General features: G+C 44.8%; 1 protein-coding gene across 1 annotated transcript in view; it reads left to right on the top strand.

Moving 5' to 3' along the window:
* The first annotated feature begins 662 nt into the window (after positions 1–662).
* Positions 663–26,829, top strand: part of LOC124595266 (mucin-5AC-like) — a 55,502-nt gene continuing 29,335 nt past the window's right edge. The window contains exon 1 of the mRNA XM_047133944.1: positions 663–728. Coding sequence (XP_046989900.1) covers positions 663–728 — 66 coding nt within the window. The remainder of the gene's footprint in view (positions 729–26,829) is intronic.

Here is a 26,829-nt window from a genome sequence, read left to right on the forward strand (position 1 = left end):
TTCCTGATATTAAATAACTTACCCAGTATTTACCCAATTTCTTATCTAGTCTCTTCTAGACCAGCAGAGCTCCCACATGTATGATTACTAGTATATTTAAGAGCATTTCCCGAGCTGATTCCCCTACAGAATTTATCAATAATAATCAAGGAATATCAGAATGCCTCAACTGAGGCCTATCCACTAATTGTTTTTTCTTCCCAAGCAAATGTTCAGGGTAATAAAGTGGTAGGTTGAATCACGTGGCGACCCGAGATGCCTTCTGTAATAAAATCCCAATTTAAATTCACGTAATACGTGCCAGAACAATTTTCCATCAGCCAACCTAACTATACAGGATGAATGAAAATGGACTCTACAACTTTGGGATAGTATTTAAATTTATTGAAATAACTTACAGAATCCATAGATTTGTCATTTTTTCGTAAACAACCTCAAGCTTGATTCACGTAGTGCATTAGTGTCCTATTCCGCCACCAGGAACGCCAGCTTAGTGCGGAGTTAAAGTGGCTACTTTCACTGTTGTGGACCGTTTTCGCTGTGCGTTTTGGTTTCATGAAACGAACTCTGCAACAACTGTCCGGCTTAAATTTCGCACCGAACTTGCTAACGAACCTCCAAGCAGACTTACAACTTACTCTTGGAACCAGGGCTTTGTTGAGATGGGTCGTTCACTTGGATATAATAAACCACCAAGTTGCCGTCGTGTTGATGATTATGTCAAACAGGTTAGTGAGAGCTTTGCTCGCGGTCCACAAAAATCAACGTGACGTTCATCTCGCGAGACTACATTCGCAAAAGACTGTGCAGCGAGCACTGCATAGATGTTTACACTTGAAACCATACAGACTCACAAAGGCACAGCTGATTAGTGATGCAGATAAGGGTGATCTTGGGGAATTCTCTGGGGAAATGTTGCATCGGATAGACGACGACGAGACATTCCTCAATATAATAATCTTTAGTGATGGCTCAACATTTCATATCAATGGCATGGTGAACACCCACAACTGCAGAATATAGGAGAGCGAAAATTCACATGCAACAGTGGAACACATTCGTGACAGCCAAAAGTTAATGTGTTTTGTGCCCTTAAGAAATTGAAAGTCCCTTTCTTTTTCATGGAGAAAACTGTCACTGGTACTGGTACTGAGTACCTGGATGTGCTTGGCAACTTTTTAATTTCACAAATCGATGAAGATGATCGAATTGGGATGGTATACTACCAGCAAGATGATGCACCATCTCATTTCGTCACGGAAGTTCGAGCTTTCCTCGATAATCGCTTCTCAGGTCGATGGATTGGTCGTGAAGGGCCACCTTGGTCCCCAGACATAACATCACTGGATTTCCTCCTCTGGTGTTCCATTGAAGCCTATGTGTACGTCCCACCCTACCAAAGAATTTAGCCGGCCTGAAAAATCGAATCTACGCTGTCGCTGCACAAGCTACGCCCGTTTTGCTGCAACGAGTGTGGGAAGAATCTTATTACTGGTGGTTTGTTTGTCTCATCACAAATGGCAGTCACATCGAACCAAAATAACAACTGCTTATGTGAAACTTGATGTTATTTGCTTAAAAATGACACATCTAACGTTTCTGTAAGTTACCTCAATAAGTTTCTACATCATTTCAAATTCGTAAAACCCTTTTTGACTCACCCTGTATAGTTAAACAGGTACGTTACAATGTAAAGACAGCCACACGACATGCGCAGAGGATGTGCATGTTCAGTTTATCGCCCTGTTTCGGACGTTAAGAAAGGTCGAATCATTGGTCTAAGGGACACGAAATTATCACACCAATAGCTCAGTAAGTCTGCTGGCTGTAGTGAAATGGCTCTGAAACTAGTTGTGCCGAGATGATTCAGCACAACAGGATGGCAAGAAGAGTAGGCACAGGCTTCTCCAGAAAGACCACACCAAGAGATCATAGGTGTGCTCGATTGGCTCTCCGAATATGATTAACGGATGGATGATTAACTGAAAGCCGGTAACATGTTTCATCATGAAGCGTCAGAAACAGATTACTGGTAGCTGGGTTGAACTCTTGAGTTGCCGACATCTTTATCTCAAAGTTGCACTTGCAACCTTCGTCCTCAATTATTTGTTGGATGTATTCCAATCTCTGTCTTCCTCTACAGTTTTTGCCCTCCATAGCCCCCTCTAGTACCATGGAAGTCATTCCCTCATATCTTTACAGAAGTTCTGTCTCTTCTGCTTTTCAGCGTTTTCTCTCCTTTCCGAATCTGCGTGGAACCTTCCCTTTCCTTACCTTATCAGTCCACTTAATTTTCAACAATTGTCTGTAGCACCACATCTCAAATGCTTCGATTCTCTTCTGTTCCGGTTTTCCCACAGTCCATGTTTCACAACTATACAAAGCTGTGCTCCAAACGTACATTCTCCCAAACTTCTCCCTTATATTAAGGCCTATGTTCTTTTGGCGAGGAATGCCTTTGTTTCAGTGCTAGTCTGCTTGTGATGCCCCGCTTGTTCTGTCCATCATTGGTTATTTTGCTGTCTAGGTAGTAGAATTCCTTGGCATCTACTTTGTGACCATCACTCCTGATGCTATGTTTCTCGCTGTTCTCATTTCTGCTACATCTCATTACTTTCTTCTTTCTGCGATTTGCTGTCAATCCATATTCTGTACTCATTAAATCGTTCATTCCATTCAGTAGATCATGTAATTCTTCTCCACTTTCTCTGAGGATAGCAATGCCATCAGAGAATCGTATCATTGATGTCCTTTCGCTTTGAATTTTAATTCCACTACTGAAGCTTTCTTTCATTTCCATCATTGCTTCTTCGATGTACCGATTGAATAATAGGGGCGAATGACTACATCCCTATCTTACACCCTTTTTAATCCGATTACTTCATTCTTGGTCGTACACTCTTATTATTTCCTCTGGCTCTTATACATATTGTATATTACACGTCCCCGTATATCTTACCCCAATTGTTCTCAGAATTTCGAACATCTTGGACGATTTTATATTGTCGAACGCATTTCCGAGGTCGACATATCCTTTCAACGATTGGTGATTTTTCTTTAGTCTTGCTTTCATTATCACCTGCATAGTCAGAATTGCTTCTCTGGTTGCTTTACCTTTCTGAAAGCCAAACTGATCGTCATCTAACACATTCTCAATTTTTTTCTATTCTTCTGTATATTCGCTCACGAGCTGTTAAGCTGATTGTGGGACAATTCTCGCACTTGTCAGCTCTTGCAGTCTTCGGAACAACAACGTGAATAAACATTTTGTCGCCACTTCCCCCAATGTTTTTAGGAATTGTGATGTACTATTATTTATCCCTTCTGTCCAAAGCTCCTTTAAATTATGATTCTAATACTGCGTCCCCTGTCTTTTCTGAATAGATTCCTGTTTCTTCTTCTATCATGTCAGACAAATCTTCCCCCTCACACAGGCCTTCATGTACCCTTTCTACATATCCGCTCTTTCCCCTGCATTTAACAGTGGAATCCCCGTTGCACTCGTAATGTTAGTATCCTTGTTTTTAATTTCACCGAAGGTTGTTTTGACTTTCCTGTATGCTGAGTCAGTCGTTCCGACAGTCATTTCTTTTCCGATTTCTTCACAGTTTTCATGGAGCCATTTCGCCTTAGCTTCCCTGCAGTTCCTGTTTATTTCATTTCTCACAGACTTCTACTTCTGTTCTGGTGAATTTCCCTGAACGTTTTTGTATTTATTTCTATCATCAATCAACTGAATTATTTCTTCGGTTACCCATGTTTTCTTCGCAGTTACCTTCTTTGTACTAATGTTTTTCTTTCCGACTTCTGTTATTGCCCTTTTTAGAATTGTCCATTTTTCTACAAGTGTACTACCTACTGAGCTATTCCTTGTCGCTGTATCTATAGGCTTAAAGAACTACATGCGTGTCTCGTCATTCCTTAGTACATCTGTATCCTATTTCCTTGCGTATTGATCCTTCCTGACTAGTCTCTTAAACTTCAGCCTACTCTTGAATAATGTTAGATTGTGATCTGAGTCTATATCTGCTCATGAGTGCGCCCTACAGTCCATTATCTGATTTCGGAATCTCTGTCTGACCCTGATGTAATCTAACTGAAATCTTCCGGTATCACCCAGCCTTTTCCAAGTATACCTCATCCTCTTATGATTCTTGAGCAGAGTATTCGCAATTAATAGCTGAAATTTATACAGAACTCAATTAGTCTTTGTCTTCCCTTATTCCTTGTCGTGAGTCCATATTACCCAGTAACCTATTCTTCTTCTACTTCTCCTACAGCTGCATTTCAGTCTCCTGTGACTATTAGATTCTCATCTCCCTTTACGTGACTGTATTACTCTTTCAGTATCCTCATAATCTTTCTCTATCTCTTCATCTTCAGCTTGCGACGTCGATATGTATACGTGAACTATCGTTGTGGGTGTTGGTTTGTTGTCGATTCTGGTAAGAACAACCCTATCATTGAACTGTTCGCAGTAAAACACTCTCTGCGTTATCTTCCTATCCATAACGAATCCTACTCCCGTTATACGATTTTATGCTGCTGTCTTCTTTCCATTTCACTTCACTGGCCACCACTATGTCAATATTGAGCCTTTGGATTGCCCTTTTCGGACTTTCTGTCTTCCCTGCCACTTTCAAGATTTTGACATACCACGCCCCGAATCGTAGAACGTTACCGTTTCGTTGGTTATTCAATCTTTTTATCATCGTCAGCTCTGACTTGGCATATCCTTCCCGAAGATCCGAATGGAGGACTATTCCAGAATCTTTTGGCAATGGAGAGATTATCATGACATTTTTTCGATTACAGGTCACGTGTCCTGTGGATACACGTTGTGTGTCTTTAAAGCGGTGGTTTCCATTGCCTTCTGCATCCCCATGCCGTTGATCATTGCTGATTCTTCCGGCTTTAGGGACAGCTTCCCACCCCAAGGGCAAGAGAGTGCCCTGAACCTCTGTCCACTTCTCCGCACTATTTGACAAGACCGTTGGCAGTATGAGGGTGACATCCTATGCCGGAATTCTTCGGTCGCCCGAACCGACACTCAGTTCCACCGAAACCGCAGTTACCAATAACGCAGCTGTTAGTTGCGGGCCCAGGATACTGTCGGCCACGACGTCAAGGCATTTACTCCAGTCGCTTCGAGAGGACTCCTCGCAGCTACAGCGCTTAAATGCTTGATCACCGACCTGCCCTCTGCCGGCAACAAACTGGTCGAAAAGTTATTGCGGCCAGAGAGGCTAATAAAGAGCGGGATCTATCGATATCAAAACGTGCTCGCACGGCAAAGCATCACGCCCATCAACAATTGCTCTAGAATGTCCCTTAAACGCAGCAGGGAAAGGAATTTTATTTGATGACAACATGCATGTTGTAAACCGACAGACGCCACTGTGAGCACATACTGTGGATGTTTCCTTTGTGCGAATTGTGCATGTACATAAAATTATCGCAAAGATGTATCCCTCTGAATTTATATCATCACAAGCATACCAACGATAATTTTGAAAATTTGTTATTTCTGCTTGTAACTCTTGAATGTTACACTGATAAAGTTGGCCGCATACATCATCCCTGAAAGTACGGAAACTATCTAAAAGTTATTTATTTAGGTGTCAGAAACCCTCTGGAGTGTGTCGTTTCAATACCCTCGAGTAAATTTTGCCCACTTTCGCAACAAAAATATTGTAACTGTTCGTTTATCTACAGGCGTAAGCGTTTACAGAGATTTTCAACGTAGCCAACTATCCTTGAAAAGTTTCCCTTTTCCCACGAAATCAGTTTGGCTCTTTCATTATGTACCTAATATCATACGTATACCAGTAAAAACAACAAACAACGAATACATTGGCACAGCGTTTAATAAGAGGGTTGGCTGCATTAATTTCAGGCATGCAATGTTGATGCACTGAAGATCCAAAGAAACTCGTACACCTGCCAAATATCATGTAGGGCCCCCGCGAGCACTTAGAAGTGCCGCTACACGACTTGGCTCGGACTCGACTAATGTCTGAAGTAGTGCTGAAGGGAACTGACACCATGAATCCAACAGGGCTGTCCATAAATCGGTAAGAGTACGAGGGGATGGAGATCTCTTCTGAACAGCACGTTGCAAGACATCCCAGGTAGGCTCAATAATGTTCATGTCTGGGGAGTTTGGTGGCCAATGAAAGTGTTTAAACTAAGAAGAGTGTTGCTGGAGCCACTATATAGAAATTCTGGACGTGTGGGGATTCGTATTGTCCTGCTGGAACTGCCCAAGTCCTTCGGAATGCACAATGGACATGGATGGACGCAGGCGATCAGACAGGACGCTTACGTACGTGTCACCTGTCAGAGTCGCATCTAGACGTATCAGGGGTCCCATATCACTCCAACTGCACACGTCCCACACCATTACAGAGCCTCCACCAGCTTGAACATTCCCCTACTGACATGCAGGGTCCATGGATTCATGAGGTTCTTTCCATATCCGTACAAGTCCGTCAGTTGAATAAAATTTGAAACGGGACTCGTCCGTTCAGGCAACATGTTTCCAGTCATCAACAGTCCAGCGTCGGTGTTGACGAGTCCAGGCGAGGCATAAGGCAATCATCAAGGGAATACGAGTGGGACTTCGGTTCCGGAAGTCCATGTTGATGATGTTCAGTTGAATGGCTCGCGCGCTGACACTTGTTGATGGCCCAGCATTGAAATCTGCACCAATATGCGGAAGGGTTGTAGTTGTGTCACATTGAATGATTATCTTCAGCCGTCTTAGGTCCCGTTCTTGATGGATCTTTTTCCGGCGGAAGCGATGTCGAAAATTTGATGTTTTCCCGGATTCCTGATACTCAAGGTACACTCGAGAAACGGTCGTACTGGAAAATCCCCATGCCTTCGCTACCTCGGAAATGCTGTGAGACCCTGCTATAACACCACGTTCAATTCGCTTAAATCTTGATAACCTGCCATTGTAGCAGCAGTAACCGATCTAAGAACTGCGCCAGATACTTGCATTATATAGGTGTTGGCGACCACAGTATCGTATTCTGCCTGTTTATGTATCTCTGAATTTGAATACGCTTGCCTGTACAACTTTCTTTGGAGCTACAGTGTACTGTAGATGGCGTACTGTTTGAACCTTTAACCTATAGTTTTCGTTGTCCGAGAATTGCCATATAGCTTCCTGTTCGCAGCCATAAGCAGGAAAATAGCTTCTACTAACAGTTTTTAATCAGTGTTACACTTCGGGAACACGGAAGTGCGTGAGAAGGTGAAACAATACCTCTCTTTAAATAGGAAATTATGCATGATATTTGGTGTAATACCGCTATATGTTTTCTTAAAGTCTCTCGAAAATGTTTTGTTTTGTTGGATCTCTACTTCTTTCTTATCAAATAGAGAAACGCGTAGAATTAATGAAAAACGAAAGAACGTGCCTGTAAAAAGAAAAACAGAAATAAAAAGTCTGTGTTAACAGAACTACATGCTTCGAGAACAGCGTCAATTCGGAGCAAATGATTGATTCATAAAGTATGATCTTCACTATAAGTTTCGAAATCCTTAAAACTTTGTTGTTATTAATGGTTTCACTTATAAAACGGCTGTTTGTGTCGTACATTAAAGGAAAGGTTCCCAGTAAATGAATAACAATGAACGAAAGCGAATATTATTTTCAGTTCATGAAAAAGCTACCTGTACAAAATATTTGAATGATAGAATGGCCGCTTGGTATTATTTTCCCTTCTAATAATAATAGTAATAATAAAAGAATAATACGTAATAACCGTTCACTAGTATCAAACGTAATTTAAAGAAGAAATTTGTGAGAATTTACATCTCTCCTAGAGCATCATAGGCAGCTGGAAAACCAAAACGTAGAAAGTCGAAACATTTATTATGTGGTGTTACTGAGACAGATATGATAAGAAAGGAGGAGAATTAGTGAGTAAAGAAATATGAACAAGACACTGACTGGAACGAAGGATAGGATGATATGTTAAGACAACAGTGAATAGCTAACAAGAAGAAAGAGCTCGTGGGTCACAAGAAGAGACTGATGAATAAAAACACTGGTCTTTCGTATCCAGCGATCCCACAACATGTTACATAACGGGAGGTGTAGTATACAATTTAGAGCATGTGTGTGAGCTTGTATAATATGAGTGAGTTGGAAAGGAGGAGAGACAGAAAGAATGAGAAGAGAAAACACGGCTTGGTGGTACCTGCCTTTGCTTGTCTTTCTCGCACTCTCGTTATATTTGTTTGAAACTGACATGTGAGAACGAAACGTTCAAACTCAAGAAAGAATTAGAAACGCACATAGACCAGAGCACACAAAAATAATAAATAGGGCAACCATGAAGGCAATTTCCGAGAAGGAATTTCTTTCCAGAACAAGCAACCCGTAAAACAGTACTCTGATTCTCTATCCATACCAGAGTACTGCAACCAAGTGGATTTCTTTAACGTTGTGCTGAATGACTCGTTAGGGTACCCCGTAAAAGGTGTTTTCCCCTATGGTAGAAGGAAATTACTGTTGCCTTGACAAATCTTGTAATAACGAAAATGTTTCCATAAAATCAGCGTTTCACCTTCAGTACCTTCTTTGCTGAAAAGATGCACAGGGTACGAAACTGGACAATATTTCCCATAGATAAGCAAGATGTACATGCTGGATCGTGAATCACGTTAGTTGAATTACGGTGTTTGTAAGGTGGCTTAAGCAAACAACGTAAATCGCGCCAGTTGTCCAGGAACTTCGTTTTCTGCAATGAAAGTGAATCCTGCACTTAATGCCGCATTCACTGCAGTTTCTCGGTATGATGCTATTTGGTTCTGACCGACTCTGCTGTGAAAATAGTAGTTGGTAGCTTGTTTTAATAATGGTAGTCATCCAAACAGTTCTAAAAATGGTTCAAATGGCTCTGAGCACTATGGGACTTAACATCTGAGGTCATCAGTCCCCTAGAACTTAGAACTACTTAAACCTAACTAACCTAAGGACATCACACACATCCAAGCCCGAGGCAGGATTCGAACCTGCGACCGTAGCAGTCGCGCGGTTCCGGACTGAGCGCCTAGAACCGCTAGACCACCGCGGCCGGCACACGTTAGTCGAACATTTGCGAGCAAGTAAGGAGTTTTCACATTCACTGTTCTTGCTATGCAGCGTTGCAGTTCACCCAAAGTCGTTGTAACGGAAGCCCTACAAAGAGAGGGTAATAGTACTGCGATATCAGACGGCGTTGGAGGCCGATGGAGTAAAACGAGATCCTTACGCCCTTGATGGCCGATCCATCGCTGGCGCAGTTCATTGTTAAGAAGTGCTCTTACATGCAGGTGTCAGAGCGGTAGTCCTCTGTCCGGCTGAAAAATGAAATTTTTTGCATGTTCTCGCAACTGTGGCAATGGCCAGATATCCACGCACATTGCGTAATAACCTAGTGAGCCATCATGCGAGCGAGTAAGCATCAAGGAGACCCCTACCGGTAACGACATGAACCAGCAACGCACAGATGTCGTCAAGAATAGCTTTCAGTTTCGTTAAGTAAGTTGAAATTCACACCAACACTCTACCGTTATTCTTGTAGATGATATAGTCTTATGAAATCGGATGAACGTTTTTTGAAAGCAAAAACGTTTCCCTGTGTTATTCTATGTCCCTCAGACCAGTAGGTAGTTGCTTGTTCAATGCAAAAGACAAACTACCAGCTATCACAAAAAGTTCGGTTTATAAAATCACATGCTTTGTTACATTGGACAGACGGGGAGGTCAAACTACACCAGGCTTAAAGAACACCACAGAAACTGGAGACTGAAGAAACCTGATTCAGCCTTTGCAGAACACTGACTGATCAATAACTGCAAACACGTAACAGATGAACAAGCTTACACACAGAGGGAAAGGGGCTAAACTCAACCACTTAGAAATTTTAGAAATTAAAAGACAGATGTGTACGTCCCCACACCTATTATTAAAGGAGCAAACCCAGTTCAATGAATCACCTCTTTTTGATGAGATCACAACCCCAAAATAGAAGCAAAACTTTGAATCGCAGTCCATCGTAGCTAAAATAGTTCTTGGCTGATGCATAACTTTAGTCCTGTCATGTTAGTGTAATTTCTGAATTGTGTAATAACGTGTGTAATTTGTTAAAAAGTGGCCGTTGACGTAATTTTACATTAAGTTATGGCTCGATACCTTATGAAGTTGAGATGATTATCTCTGCCTGGTCATCATGTTTTCTGTGCATTATCATCTTTGGGAATCAGTAATGTACTTAAAAATCGGCTTATAACCCGAAACATAGATTGCGCAGTAACATTAATAATAAAATTGTGAAACAAGACAAAAATCAGAGTTTGTTTAGTTTTTGAAATAGCTTGATTAGTTCACGGGCGTCGCGTCGGTTAATGTTGTGGAAAAAAAAAATCTAAAAAGCTAAACTCAACCCGAACAGGCTGTGTAGGCCCAACGGTACCGACCGGCCGCCATGTCATCCTCAGACCACAGGTGCCACTGGATGCGGATATGGACTGGCATGTGATCAGCACACCGCTCTTCCGGCCGTTTTGTTAGTGTACGAGACCAGAGCCGCTACTTATCACTTAAGTAGCTCCATAATTGCCCTAACAAGAGCTGAGTGCACCCCGCTTGCCAACAGATCCTGGCAGACCGGATGATCACGCATCCAATTGCTAGCCCAGCCCGACAGCGCTTAACTTCCGTGGTCTGATGGGAACCGGTGTTACCACTGCGGCAAGGCGGTTAGCGGTGTTGTGGAATCTGCACAATATTTCAACGAGACAGCTGCTCGTCATCCGCAGGTGCTTTTGAAATAGTTTGTATGTGGCTACGTCAATGCTGTAACGTGTTAATTCAATAGATGTGTCTCGTCGATTAAGACTGAAGGCACCACAGTGCAAACGATGTGGTATTCTTTTTCACTGGCAACAATGATACTAGGAAATCCATATATCCGTCTCGTGAAATAAGATGATCTGGTAACAGTCAACACAATGTTGTGTGGCTGTGTAGGAGGAAGCAAAACGGAGTCTTAGGTTTGGTCTGCCTGCAATATCCGTATATTCCTTTACGCTAAATTAGTGTTGGAGCAACACATAGCGATGATGCAGCGGTCCCAGAATTTACGAATATATTCTCGTATGTATTCCAGAGAATCGCACACTGGGGGTTTTCTAGGCAACTTGGTTCCCATTAGAACGTGATGATCTATAGTTCATTCTTCTTTTGGCACTACAATTTGCAGCAGCATCAATTTAATAAATGTACGAGACACCAGCAGCTCATATTGTCTCGTTTCTGGCCACTGCCATATTACAGTAGTAGTAGGGCAAAGCAGGGAGGAGGACAATTTATATCAAATTGATTTCAAATTAATTATGCAAATTAACCAAATTCATTAATTAATTACCACCACCCACCTCATGAATCATAGGCTTTTTCCAGCCGGAACGTGGGTCCCTCAGAGAAAACTCTTCCACCCATCCCCTCCTCCCCCCCCCCTTCTCTGCTCCCACCCCATCCTGCCCCTCACCCATGTGGAAGTTGGTGGGAAAAGGACTCAGACTGTGCTGGGCTGCTCGATAGGCTGGATGTAAATCTTTATTTTGCATGCATTGTTCCTCTCCCCCTCCCACACCTAGAAACTGATGGCTCTGTGCTGGAGAGGAAGGATCTCATGACTGGAAGTTCAATTAAAAAGCAGAAGGTACATAGTTTACTTGTAAAATATTCATTTTGCAGGGCTTGGATCTCCCTTGCTCATGGTTCTGTGCTGTTTGGGAAGATGGGGGTCTTATAAAATACATCGAAAAGAAAAAACTAAATCGACTGCTCTATTTTTATCCCGACTGCGCAGGCAATACCGTAATGAAATAATCATCACACGTAATTACACTGTTAAAAATCTTTCGGTGGCAAAGCATGCGCCGCCCACTGGTCCACACAGAACGCCACCTGCACAGGCTGTCCGGAGTCGGGGTGCACTAGGAGACCTGCGAAGACCCATCATCAGCCATGCCAGTGTGCAAGAGGTGTCCACTTGGGCCCACAACTGTCAGACTGGCTGTCTAGCTAGTCCCCAAATAAAAGCACCCATGATATTCCTGGTGAAACATGCACTCTCTCTCTCTCTCTCTCTCTCTCTCTCTCTCTCTCTCTCTCTCTCTCACTCTCTCTCTCTCTCTCTCTTGTCCCATAGTATGCCCTGCCGGGCCTGCACGCACCATCAGTCACAGGCGGACTGAACCGCAAACAAAGCAATGTTTACTCTGCAAGCCTGTGCAGAATACTGATGCACACAAGAACTTCTTCCAAGCTCTAAGCTGCACCAGTCTTCCTGATGCACTTTCTTGTGTTGCATTTCACGAACTGCTTCACGAGTTATTAAATCTGGTTGGAAAAATCACATCTTGAAGATAACACAAGAACTAAATATACCACTGTGAGATCCCTGGGCCAGCAGGACAGAGCAGATGTGGTATATTTGTGGAAAGGGGCCAAAATAAGTTACTGTTGGTTGCACTCAACATATAATGTCCAGGATTGATGGGTGATGAACTTCGTAACCCTCGCAAGAAGCGCCTCAAAACTCCAACTGTGAGTGCACGCCGCCAGCGACTCCGGTCTGACTTCGCGCCTTCCTCGTTGCTCTGCCCCAACTGACCGACTGCCCAACAACCAGAAACGGTCAAAAGATCAAATACACGTCGGCCGATGAGATGACCGACCGAACGACCAACCAACGGTCGTTCCTGCACCAGTCTTCTTGAATCGGACTGTATAGCGGTCACCAGCGGTCGGCAAGTACTGGCTGTCCGCACCTCACTGGCGCTCCATGCCCAACGCTCCTTCCTCCCTGACTGCTGCTCTGTGCCCGACTGAACTGCTGGTCCGTCCACAACTCCTTTGATGTCCTTTCACAAATCAGACACACAACGATACGGAGACACTCGCTCGGACCCAACCATGCAGAGGGAACACACTGACATCTCTGAACAGACAAGGAACCGACCCTGTCCAGCGAGATGACCTATTAAAGGGCCCCAGAAATGGTCAGAGAACCAGTTACACGTCGCCCGATGAGACGACCGACCGAACGACCAACCAACGGTCGTCCCCGCTCAAATCTCCTTCCGTCGGACACTTCATGTGTGTCGCCAGCGGTCGTGTGAGTACTGGCTGTCCGCGCCTCACCGGCGCTCCGACCCCCACTGAACTCCTGCTGCATCACGACTGAACTCGCAACACACAACGACCCGGACTATCGGTCGCTCCAGAGACAGTAAGACAGTGCACTTATCGATAAGCGCTGCTGCTGCCACTCACGGGCAGTTAAGGCAGGAAGTTAGTGACGCCAGTAAATAGAAAAAGAAAACGAGTCTAGAATGGTAGCAGATTTCATGTTCTTTGTCAGCCCCGTTTTGCTACATACTTCTACTTCTGTTTTGGTCATCTTGCGAAGACTTGACAAACACAGAACATCTCTTGTCTCCCTCCACTTCAGGCACAACAAATGTTCCTTCCTCATAAATATAGTCACCTTTTTTTCAGTTTTTTGCTGACTGCGCCTTGCTTAGGAAGCCCTTTACGATTAGGCATGCACGTCCCCTCAGCCTGCATCTTATTCTCCCACAGGAAATCAAAAACAGCAGGTGAAGTGTAATATCTGAACATATAAACAGTATGTCCCTTTTTGAGGTAGCCAGAGAGAAGTCTCTCAAAAAGAGCAGTCACTGAATTGTCTTGTGGCCATTTACCTGTGTAAACTTCAGTGCGTAAAACATATCCTGTGTTTGCATCACACAAGGTAAACAGATTGATACTATACTTGTCAGGTTTGTTTTTTATTTAGACACGAAAAATAACTCTTCCCCTGAATCCCCATACACTTTCATCTATAATGAGGTTTTCCTCGGGTGAAAACGATGCTGGAAACTGTGTGAGCAAATGATTCAGGAATAGCCTGATTTTGTGCATGGGATCATGGACAGGTTCGTTTCCTGGTATGTACGAGGCATTGTCGTTTACATGTAGGCAAGATAGAATAGCAAAAAATCTATTTCTAGCTAGAACTAAACCTGCTAACGGCGTGGAAACAAAGCTGTTTGTAGACCAGTAATCACGCAGCCTATTTTTCTTCACCAGGCACATGTGGATTATGACAGCAAAGAACAAATACATTTCATGAAGCTGTACTCCAGTCCATGAGCTCAACATGATATTGGATTTCATTTTGCCTGATCTTCTCATTTTATCTGCAATAGATTTCGCATACCTAGTAGTTTCTGCCTTGATGTGTTTTACCACTGATTCAGGGATAAAAATTGAAAAAATATCGAAAGGACTGCTGCTGTCATCCTCTTCTGCCACACATCCACTTTCCACTTTGAATTCTGGCAATGAAGGTTGCACATCTATTGTGGTCCACCCTAATTCCGCATTTGAAGATTTTGGAGCGCTAGAACGCCTTCTCTTGCGTGGTGACCCTGCACATGGCTCTGCATTTGAAGTACTCCCTTCATTATTAGGCAGTATATTATATACCGACGGAGGTGAAATTTCGTCTGAAAAGCAATGGACACGTAACCTAAAGAGCGGACTTATTACACAAAACAATGTATAACAATGGAAAGGAAAAATAATGTACCGGAGTCTGCTTCAGGAGCAAAATCACTGTATTCATTTTCGGAAACGTCCCCTTCGGAACCGGAATCTTCAAATATCTCGTTCAAAAGCTTCTCAGTCTCAGTATTAGTCAAAAACTTCGACATATTTATTGCAAAGCGCACTGCAAGAGCAACAAGAAATACACGAATACTACGGCGTCACGTGACTGTACAGTGGCTTTGCAAAACTGAGGATTGTCCATGGCAATTCCGAAATTGTTTCAGAAATATCCATACGATAACAGCACCATGCAATGGGCAGATCACAGAACGCCAGGCCCGAATATTATACGCGAGCGCAACGAAAACAAAGCGAACGGAGGAGGACGAGCGGAGCTCGCTGACAGCGTATGTGTCACACGAGCTGCGGTCGGGCTTGGGACTCAAAGTGTTAAACAATTTGTTTCAAACACACTTGCACACAAAACACTGCACTGTTTTCCCAGGTGCACGTGGGACGGAAATACGCTGTATCAAAATACACTCAAGACAGAAATACATCGCTTAAATAAATGAGCACAAGTACGATGCGTCGAAACTCTGAACACGATTCTGCATCACGTAAGAAGAAATATTGTTAAATACACTATCACAGTAATTTGCTAACTGAGGCACAGTCATAACTGGGGGACTCACAAAGTGACGGCGAGTCGATCAGGGGCCGCAGCTCGTCACAGAGTGAAGTGCAAATCGAAAGCAGGTTTTTTCCAGCTGAATCCACGAGAGGGCAAAAATCGTAGCCAGCCAGACCAGCACCAACGTGTCCTGCATGCTCAGACCAGCATTCACAGGCAGGTGCGGTAGAATGTCGCACTCCTATTGTTTTTTCAGGAATTTCCATCAACCACTTTTCCTGATTGGCTCCCACCAAATCGGTTAATCTATTTAAACCTTGTCCCCTCCACTCCCAGTCTCATTCAGCCATCGTCAGTTCGTCTGTATAGTTGTGTGTGCGTCCCTGTCTTTCATCAACCAATCATGAAGCGCAGCAGAAGCAGCAGCGGCACCACCAGCGTCAGCGGCAGTGGCAAGCGCTGTAGAATGGCGGAAGAAGTAGAGGGAGAATATGAACTACCACAAAAGTGAATAATTTATATATATATATATATATATATATATATATATATATATATGGTTACAGTGTTTAAATCGGGAGAATGTAGAGTGTCAAAATTTTCTTCTCAGTAATTCAGTTTGTTTTCCTTGTTTTACTCTAGGACTTTATCCTGGATTGCGAGGGAAGACGGAAGGCAGATTAGAGGAGGAAGAGGCTGGGCTGCAGCAAACTCCTCCTCATGTGGAAAGTTAGCGCCTACGACGGCCACATGAATATAATTTTTTGTGTTAGTAGCGCAATTTGCTTTTTTTCTGTATCGATGGTTTATTTCTTGGTCTGGTTATATATAGCTCACATGCTGGAAATCCAGAAGGATTTGCAGACACTCCTAGGGACTGAAAAAATACGTAAGCCTCAGGCTGTGGAACCTTTTCTAGCAGCAGTGGATACATGGCGTCAAAAATAATTAAGTTTTTAGAAAAAGAGGAAAATGCACTATGTAATCAAAAGTATCCGGACATACTAGGTGCATTGTGCTGCACCTACTGCCAGGTACTCCATGTCAAAAATCTCAGTAGACTTTAGACATCGTGAGAGAGCAAAACGGGGCGCTCCGCGGAACTCACGGACTTCGAACGTGGTCAGGTGATTGGGTGCCACTTGTGTCATACGTCTGTATGCGAGATTTCCACACTCCTAAACATCCCTAGGTCCACTGTTTCCGAATGTGATAAGTGGAAAGGTGAAGGGACACATTCAGCACAAAAGCTTACAAGGCGACCTTGTCTGTTGACTGACAAAGACCGCCGACAATGGAAGATATCTACATACACATCCATATTCCGAAATCCACCTGACGGTGTGTGGCGGAAGGTACCTTGAGTGCCTCTATCTGTTCTCCCTTCTATTCCAGTCTCGTATTGTTCGTGGAAAGAAAGATTGTCGGTATGCCTCTGTGTGGGCTCTAATCTCTCTGATTTTATCCTCATGGTCTCTTCGCGTGATACACGTAGGAGGGAGCAATATACTGCTTGACTCCTCGGTGAAGGTATGTTCTTGAAACTTCAACAAAAGCCCGTACCGAGCTACTGAGTGTCTCTCTTGCAGAGTCTTCCACTGGAGTTTATCTATCATCTCCGTAACGCTTTCGCGATTACTAAATGATCCTGAAACGAAGTGCGCTGCTCTCCGTTGCATCTTCTCTATCTCTTCTGTCAACCCTATCTGGTACGGATCCCACACCGGTGATCAGTATTCAAGCAGTGGGAGAGCAAGTGTACTGTAACCTGCTTCCTTTGTTTTCGGATTGCATTTCCTTAGGATTCTTCCAATGAATCTCAGTATGACATCTGCTTTACCGATGATTAATTTTACATAGTCATTCGATTTTAAATCACTCCTAATGCCTACTTCCAGATAATTTATGGAATTAACTGCTTCCAGTTTCTGACCTGCTATATTGTAGTTAAACGATAAAGGATCTTTCTTTCTATGTATTCGCAGCACATTACACTTGTCTGCAATGAGATTCAGTTGCCATTTCCTGTACCTTGCGTCAATTCGTTGCAGATCCTCCTGCATTTCAGTACAATTTTCCACTGTTACAACCTCTCGATATACTACAGCATCATCCACAAAAAGCCTCAGTAAACTTCCGATGTGATCCACAATGTCGTTTATGTATATTGTGAAAAGCAACGGTCCTACGACACTCCCCTGCGGCACACCTGAAATTACTCTTACTTCGGAAGACTTCTCTCCATTGAGAATGACATGCTGCGTTCTGTTATCTAGGAACTCTTCAATCCAATCACACAGTTGGTCTGATAGCCCATATTCTTTTACTTTGTTCATTAAACGACTGTGGGGAACTGTATCGAACGCCTTGCGGAAGTCAAGAAACACGGCATCTACCTGTGAACCCGTGTCTATGGCCCTCTGAGTCTCGTGGACGAATAGAGTGAGATGGGTTTCATACGATCGTCTTTTTGGAAACCCATGCTGATTCCTACAGAGTAGATTTCTAGTCTCCAGAAAAGTCATTATACTCGAACGTAATACGTGTTCCAAAATTCTACAACCGATAGAAGTTAGATATATAGGTCTATAGTTCTGCACATCTGTTCGACGTCCCTTCTTGAAAACGTGCAATGTGTAATACAAGACAACTATCCAGACCATCACACAGGAATTCCAAACTGCATCAGGATCCACTGCAAGTCGTTTTGCGTGGCACTATCACATCACAAGCCTACATTGATGTTTTAAGCACCTTCTTGCTTCCCACTGTTGAAGAGCAATTCGAGGATAGTGATAGCATCTTTCAACACGATCGAGCACCTGGTCGTAATTCACCGCCTGTGGCGGAGTGATTACACGACAATAACATCCCTGCAGTGGACGGGCCTGCACAGAGTCCTGACCAGAATCCTATAGGACACCTTTGGGATGCTTTGAAATTCCGACTTCATGCCAGGCCTCATCGACCGACATTTATACCTCTGCTCAGTGTAGCAGAGGGACAAGCAACTGTCGCCACAGTGTGTGTGTTTTTCATCTTGTTCCAGCGACATTTCTAGAAGTGCTAGACGGCCTAGATACGCAGCTGGAGGCAATTTGGCATTTGCAACCGTCTCCAGCGCCTAATGAGACGTCAGAGCAGCCCTGTAAGTGTAAAAAAAAAAATTATAATTTTTTATATGTGTCTGTCGTAGTAAAAGTTGTTTTTTTCTCTCTAAAGAGTACATGTGTTTATAAAAAGTCTTATTGTTGTTTTAGGTGATATGAATTTCCAGCATATCGATTCTGATGAGAGAAATGGCCTAGACGAAGAGGCACAAAGGCAGCGTGATCTGGCCTTTTTTGAGGAGGACCAAGACTTCCCTGAAGAGGTTGTTAGAAATACCGGACAACATTGATGAGTTGCTTACGTCGTGGATCCAGAGCAGGAAACGTAATTACTCACTCCACTTATAACCATGTGATCGTCTGTATTCATTCGTTCTTTCTTTCTTTCCTGGTTTCCTTCCTAATGTTGTACTTTTTTTTCGTTATTCTACCGTGGACGCGTCTCCGCAGCCACAACACAGCGTGGCTCTGGTGCCGGTGTTGGCTAAACCTTCTCTGTCGCCAAGGCAGTGACGGGTAAGGCACACATCATCCATAAGGGCGCCGCTAGATGTAGCGCGGGAGACCGCTGTCGCTGCTGCCCCATCACCGCCACTCTGGCGTCCGTGGGACAAGCAACGAGCTACCTACCATCCCTCAGGTTGCCGGGTCAGGCTTGCAGCAGCAACAACAACAGCAACAGCCACCGCCAAAGCCATGTTGCTCCCACTAGCCTGACCCGGCAGCGGCGCCTGATCCTCATCCGTGTCAGAATCGCCACCCGAGAAAGGTATGTTTGCTATGGCGGGTACCCCTCAGCACCTCATCGACCCCGTCATCGACACGATGGACATAACTCTGTAGTAGTAATTATAGTATTAGTGAAAGACGGTACCCTGTGGCTAGAGGCAGTTCCCTCTCCCGACCTTGTAGTGAAGGACATCAGGTAAGTGACAGTAAACTGCAGGTAGAATACTCGATGATTGCAGACGCCTTTGAGGAGTGAATCTCGTTCACGAGGATCGAGAATCCGGCAGGAGAGTAGGGCGACCCTGTTGGTTCTCTAGGGGCATGCTGTCCTGTCATGGAAAAGGAGCTCCTCAAGAAAGTCAATGATCTGCGGTATTAAATGCAGTGCAGTGCTCTGCGTCGAACTGTCCCCCCCACTCCCCCCATCCTCCACCAAAGGTGGATTCTGCCATTGAAAAGACAAGTCTTCATTATCTTTGAGGCTTATCTATTGCCGATTAGTTTTGTACATCCACATTGAGTGCTATACTTGCGCGGTTTTGCGAGATGGAAGTGAGAGGGTCAACTAAACAACTCAGCCGAATACTGCACCTGTACATCCTTAAACATGTGTGAGATCCGTTACATGGAGCATATAGATATCAAGCTCCCTAACGAGATAGCTGAGATAGCTAATATGCAGTTATGCATTAATGTCCAAAATAAAACCAATCATGGTCAATCCTGGCTTGATACAGAAATTATAAAACTCCCTAAGGATATAGCTAATATGCAGGCATGTATTAATGTCCAAAATAAAACCTATCAGCCTTGTTTTGCATGGTCAGTCCTGGCTTGCGAGAGAAGTTATGACTTACATCCAGAGCGTACATCTCAGTATGGTATGTACCTTGACATTCATAAGTGTTATAACTTTGAATGTATCGAGTTCCCCGTCAAGATCCAGGAATAACCTACATTTGAGGCACAGAATACTGGAATATCGGTTTATGTTTATGCCCTGGAGAAGAAATGCAAGTCAGATGAGTAGGACAGGTATACTGGGGTCGGCCCTCTCAATTTCTCAAAATCTGGAGGTGAGCGTAAGATGCATGTAAATATGCTGCTCTTCTCTGAAGGTGATAATTATCATTATGTTTGGATCAAAGACCTGTCACTCCTTCTCGTCTCCCAAATAAATATACGTAATGGTAAACAGCATATTTACTTAAGGTGCCTGAATTATTTTGCCTCAGACAGGATATTAGCAGTGTATCTAATAGGCTGCGCTTCCAAGTACCTGCCACGTGCTATTATGCCTAATGAGGAAAACAAATTCATAAATTTCAAAACTGCCCACCACGAGGAGCGATCCCGTTTGTAGTGTACGTCGACTTTGAATGCCTCCTCGCTCCTGTGACCGCTGTGAAGGTGATCCCACGACCTCACACACCCCCTTTACAGAAAAACACATACCGTATGCGGCAGCGTACCAAATTGCATTCTTCTATGATTCCAGTCTTAACATCTACAAATCGCATGTCGGGGATAATCCTGCTGTTTGGCTGTTCACTGAGCTCGAAAAACTTCCAAGGGAACTTGATAAGCTTTACATCGACAACGTTCCCACCACCAAATAGAAAGAGAAACAAGATTTGTACAGTAACATGGTTGACTGTCATATCTGTGAACTGCCATCAGAAAGGAATGCGGAAACTCCTCGTAGGGACCACTGTCATCTCAGGGGAAAAGTTCGTGGCTCAGCTCACAATACATGCAATTTGAAGTACCAGCACATACCCGTTTTCTTCCATACTTTAAGTGGGTATTACGCTCACTTTCTTTTTCAGCACTTGGCTGATATCTGTTGGGACAAAAGTCAGATCAATGTCCTGCCTGAGAGCGTTGAAAAATACGTTTCATTCTCCAAAAGAATGACGCCAAGAATTACGCTCCGTTTCCATGATACGCTGCATTTTATGCAGGCACCACTGCATAAAATCGTTGAAACTCTATCTTTGGAGGATGTGCATATCACACGTGCTGCATTTCCCGACGAGGAAAAGTTTCCACTTGTAAGTAGGAAGGGGGTTTCCCATACAAGCATGGCGAAGCTCAACGAAACCAGGCCGCCCGACATGACTGCATTCTCCAGCAACCTTACAGGCGACGCCACAACAGGTGCAGAGTATGAACATGCAGTGAATGTCTGGGGGGGAATTCAACATCTACACTTTAGGAGAGTACGCATGGCTTTACATGGACACAGACTTGCACTTGTTTGCGGACGTTTTCCAGAAACTCAGGTCTATGCATGACCACATATTCTCTGGATCCTGCCTTTTATTACACGACACCTGTGTAGTCTTGCGACGCAATGCTCAATAAAACGAAGCGCAGTATCGAATTATTGACCAATGCTGACATGCTTCTATTCTTTGAGCAAGATATCGATGGGGGAGTTTGTCAACGTGTTCATAGACAAGCAAAGACAAATAACCCATGGATGGGTGACAGGTTCAATGCATCCCTTGATTCGAGTTACACAGTCTACCTGGATGTAAATAACTTATATGGGCACGCCATGCCGCAATCACTGCCGATTGTTGAGATTCGACGTGTGCATGAAGACGAATGCAAGAGATTAGGTGGAAAAGTCATGGGGCGTATGGCAGCTAATTCTGATGTGGGGTATGTGGTGAAGGCAGAAATCAGATACTCTATTAGTTTGAATGATGTGCACACCGATTTGCCACTGTGTCCAGAGCAACTAGTTCCGGAAGGAGGCTCCACGCCGAAACTGATTACAACGCTGGGGAATAAACTGAGATACATTATTCATTATCGTAATCCCCAGCAGTCTCTCAGCTTTGGGATGGAACTGGTTAGAATCACCCAAACTATCTCCTTAGAGCAGTCTTCCTAGTTGAAAGAGTATATTGATTTGAATACGAGACAGAGAGCTTCCACTACGAGTGACTTTGAGGAAGATTTTTATAAATTAATGAATAATTCAGTTTTCACTAAAACAATAGAGATTTTGAGCGAACGATGTGAAATTTTGATTTGAACCAAATGAGTTGGGCGTTATGACGTGAGAAGATGCATTGCCAAACCCGATCTTAAGCGGGTCACCATATTCAATAAGGACTTTGTTCTGCAGAAGCCTGCAGTAGAGTTTAGGTTATATATTTATGTGGGAATGTGCATACTAAACCTATCCAAACTCCACATGTACTACTTTCATTATGAGTTTCATAAAGCTCATTTTCCAGATCCTAAATTACTTTATGTGGTTACAGTTAGCTACATCTACTGGGTGAAGAACTGTTATCCATATAAAGTAATGAGGTATCACGCTAATAAATTTGATACGTCCTCATACACGGTCGATAATCCTTATGGTACTGTTCCACATAACAAGAAGGTTATCGGCCTTGTGAAAGACAAGGCAAATAGATTGCCGATTGTAGAGTTCGTAGGTCTGTGATCATTTGTATGCTTATCGCACATTGGAGTGTGCTACCCAGAGGCAGGATAAGGATGTGCGTCATATGGCATCGACAGCCCTTTGTATCGAAGACTGTTTGAAGCGTCTCTACAGTGGTGATCATGGTGCTGCATCTCAGCTGCCACAGATGGTACGGCAAAGTAGTATTCAATCGACAGGGCACGAAGTGTACACTGTGCTGCAGTCTAAAATTGATCTGTCACCTCATGATGATAAAAGGGTAATTTGTGATGATGGGATTGAAACTCTCCCATACTCATACTACACACTTATAGCGAGAGATGGTGTGGGGGTATCTGATTGAGCGAGAGCGAGAGAATGAGAGAGAGAGAGAGAGAGAGAGGGAGAGTAAGTGTGTGTCTGCAGATTAGTAGCATGACACTTTCATCATAGTGTAAGCACTTTTGTATGTGTGTGTGGTGTAAATACACTCCTGGAAATGGAAAAAAGAACAAATTGACACCGGTGTGTCAGACCCACCATACTTGCTCCGGACACTGCGAGAGGGCTGTACAAGCAATGATCACACGCACGGCACAGCGGACACACCAGGAACCGTGGTGTTGGCCGTCGAATGGCGCTAGCTGCGCAGCATTTGTGCACCGCCGCCGTCAGTGTCAGCCAGTTTGCCGTGGCATACGGAGCTCCATCGCAGTCTTTAACACTGGTAGCATGCCGCGACAGCGTGGACGTGAACCGTATGTGCAGTTGACGTACTTTGAGCGAGGGCGTATAGTGGGCATGCGGGAGGCCGGGTGGACGTACCGCCGAATTGCTCAACACGTGGGGCGTGAGGTCTCCACAGTACATCGATGTTGTCGCCAGTGGTCGGCGGAAGGTGCACGTGCCCGTCGACCTGGGACCGGACCGCAGCGACGCACGGATGCACGCCAAGACCGTAGGATCCTACGCAGTGCCGTAGGGGACCGCACCGCCACTTCCCAGCAAATTAGGGACACTGTTGCTCCTGGGGTATCGGCGAGGACCATTCGCAACCGTCTCCATGAAGCTGGGCTACGGTCCCGCACACCGTTATGCCGTCTTCCGCTCACGCCCCAACATCGTGCAGCCCGCCTCCAGTGGTGTCCCGACAGGCGTGAATGGAAGGACGAATGGAAACGTGTCGTCTTCAGCGATGAGAGTCGCTTCTGCCTTGGTGCCAATGATGGTCGTATGCGTGTTTGGCGCCGTGCAGGTGAGCGCCACAATCAGGACTGCATACGACCGAGGCACACAGGGCCAACACCCGGCATCATGGTGTGGGGAGCGATCTCCTACACTGGCCGTACACCACTGGTGATCGTCGAGGGGACACTGAATAGTGCACGGTACATCCAAACCGTCATCGAACCCATCGTTCTACCATTCCTAGACCGGCAAGGGAACTTGCTGTTCCAACAGGACAATGCACGTCTGCATGTATCCCGTGCCACCCAACGTGCTCTAGAAGGTGTAAGTCAACTACCCTGGCCAGCAAGATCTCCGGATCTGTCCCCCAATGAGCATGTTTGGGACTGGATGAAGCGTCGTCTCACGCGGTCTGCACGTCCAGCACGAACGCTGGTCCAACTGAGGCGCCAGGTGGAAATGGCATGGCAAGCCGTTCCACAGGACTACATCCAGCATCTCTACGATCGTCTCCATGGGAGAATAGCAGCCTGCATTGCTGCGAAAGGTGGATATACACTGTACTAGTGCCGACATTGTGCATGCTCTGTTGCCTGTGTCTATGTGCCTGTGGTTCTGTCAGTGTGATCATGTGATGTATCTGACCCCAGGAATGTGTCAATAAAGTTTCCCCCTCCTGGGACAATGAATTCACGGTGTTCTTATTTCAATTTCCAGGAGTGTATTATGTGTACTATGTACACATTTATACATACATAAACACAAGAAAATGGTTCAAATGGCTCTGAGCACTATGGGACTTAATATCTATGGTCATCAGCCCCTAGAACATAGAACTACTTAAACCTAACTAACCTAAGGACATCACACAACACCCAATCATCACGAGGCAGAGAAAATCCCTGACCCCGAAGGGAGTCGAACCCGGGAACCCGGGCGCGGGAAGCGAGAACGCTACCGTACGACCACGAGCAGCTGACAAACACAAAACAGGTGTGGAAGAAAAGATAAAAACAAGGAAAAAGTATATATATATATACACCATCTGTGTTACAAAATGATAAAAAGCATAAATAAAAAATATATTTATTAAAATTAAAGCAACCATGAACAGAAAAAGTATCTGTGTATTTATTAATTCATATGTAACGTATGTTTGCGCTGTAAATACACTCCTGGAAATTGAAATATGAACACCGTGAATTCATTGTCCCAGGAAGGGGAAACTTTATTGACACATTCCTGGGGTCAGATACATCACATGATCACACTGACAGAACCTCAGGCACATAGACACAGGCAACAGAGCATGCACAATGTCGGCACTAGTACAGTGTATATCCACCTTTCGCAGCAATGCAGGCTGCTATTCTCCCATGGAGACGATCGTAGAGATGCTGGATGTAGTCCTGTGGAACGGCTTGCCATGCCATTTCCACCTGGCGCCTCAGTTGGACCAGCGTTCGTGCTGGACGTGCAGACCGCGTCAGACGACGCTTCATCCAGTCCCAAACATGCTCAATGGGGGACAGATCCGGAGATCTTGCTGGCCAGGGTAGTTGACTTACACCTTCTAGAGCACGTTGGGTGGCACGGGATACATGCGGACGTGCATTGTCCTGTTGGAACAGCAAGTTCCCTTGCCGGTCTAGGAATGGTAGAACGATGGGTTCGATGACGGTTTGGATGTACCGTGCACTATTCAGTGTCCCCTCGACGACCACCAGTGGTGTACGGCCAGTGTAGGAGATCGCTCCCCACACCATGATGCCGGGTGTTGGCTCTGTGTGCCTCGGTCGTATGCAGTCCTGATTGTGGCGCTCACCTGCACGGCGCCAAACACGCATACGACCATCATTGGCACCAAGGCAGAAGCGACTCTCATCGCTGAAGACGACACGTCTCCATTCGTCCCTCCATTCACGCCTGTCGCGACACCACTGGAGGCGGGCTGCACGATGTTGGGGAGTGAGCGGAAGACGGCCTAACGGTGTGCGGGACCGTAGCCCAGCTTCATGGAGACGGTTGCGAATGGTCCTCGCCGATACCCCAGGAGCAACAGTGTCCCTAATTTGCTGGGAAGTGGCGGTGCGGTCCCCTACGGCACTGCGTAGGATCCTACGGTCTTGGCGTGCATCCGTGCGTCGCTGCGGTCCGGTCCCAGGTCGACGGGCACGTGCACCTTCCGCCGACCACTGGCGACAACATCGATGTACTGTGGAGACCTCACGCCCCACGTGTTGAGCAATTCGGCGGTACGTCCACCCGGCCTCCCGCATGCCCACTATACGCCCTCGCTCAAAGTCCGTCAACTGCACATACGGTTCACGTCCACGCTGTCGCGGCATGCTACCAGTGTTAAAGACTGCGATGGAGCTCCGTATGCCACGGCAAACTGGCTGACACTGACGGCGGCGGTGCACAAATGCTGCGCAGCTAGCGCCATTCGACGACCAACACCTCGGTTCCTGGTGTGTCCGCTGTGCCGTGCGTGTGATCATTGCTTGTACAGCCCTCTCGCAGTGTCCGGAGCAAGTATGGTGGGTCTGACACACCGGTGTCAATTTGTTCTTTTTTCCATTTCCAGGAGTGTACATATCTGCACACTATGTGTGTCTTTTGAATAGAATAGTTCAAGTTTTTTCACCTGCCAATAGCCATCCAAATCAGTTTACCATCAGAGTTATTATTATTGGAAAAATGTTTGCTATTGGGACTGTGGACATTGGTTTTTGAGTGTACACAGTCCATCTGAATTATTGTAAAAGCTATGCTACTGGGACTGTGAAAATTAGCTGTAGTAAACGTATCCCTGCATTAGATTTAGCGTAGATTTATATATCTGGAAAAATTGTAAACATTCTCATCCAGTGCTACAGGAAATGAAAATATTTAAAAGACATTCTCGACCAGTGTTACAATTGTAGTATGTAAGTTAAAGGTATCTCTGCACTGGAATGTCAGGGTCAAACTCTACGTCAAGAAGTGAATTATAATCTCAAGAAAAGAACTGATCATACGAAAAATTCCTTACGATGCGTCTCTGCTGTTGTTATTTACAAAAAACATATCCCCAACTGCATTATATATTAAAGGCTGTGCAGGTCACAAATGA

This window comes from Schistocerca americana, chromosome 1 (genome assembly GCF_021461395.2).
Source record: "Schistocerca americana isolate TAMUIC-IGC-003095 chromosome 1, iqSchAmer2.1, whole genome shotgun sequence".
NCBI lineage: Eukaryota > Metazoa > Arthropoda > Insecta > Orthoptera > Acrididae > Schistocerca > Schistocerca americana.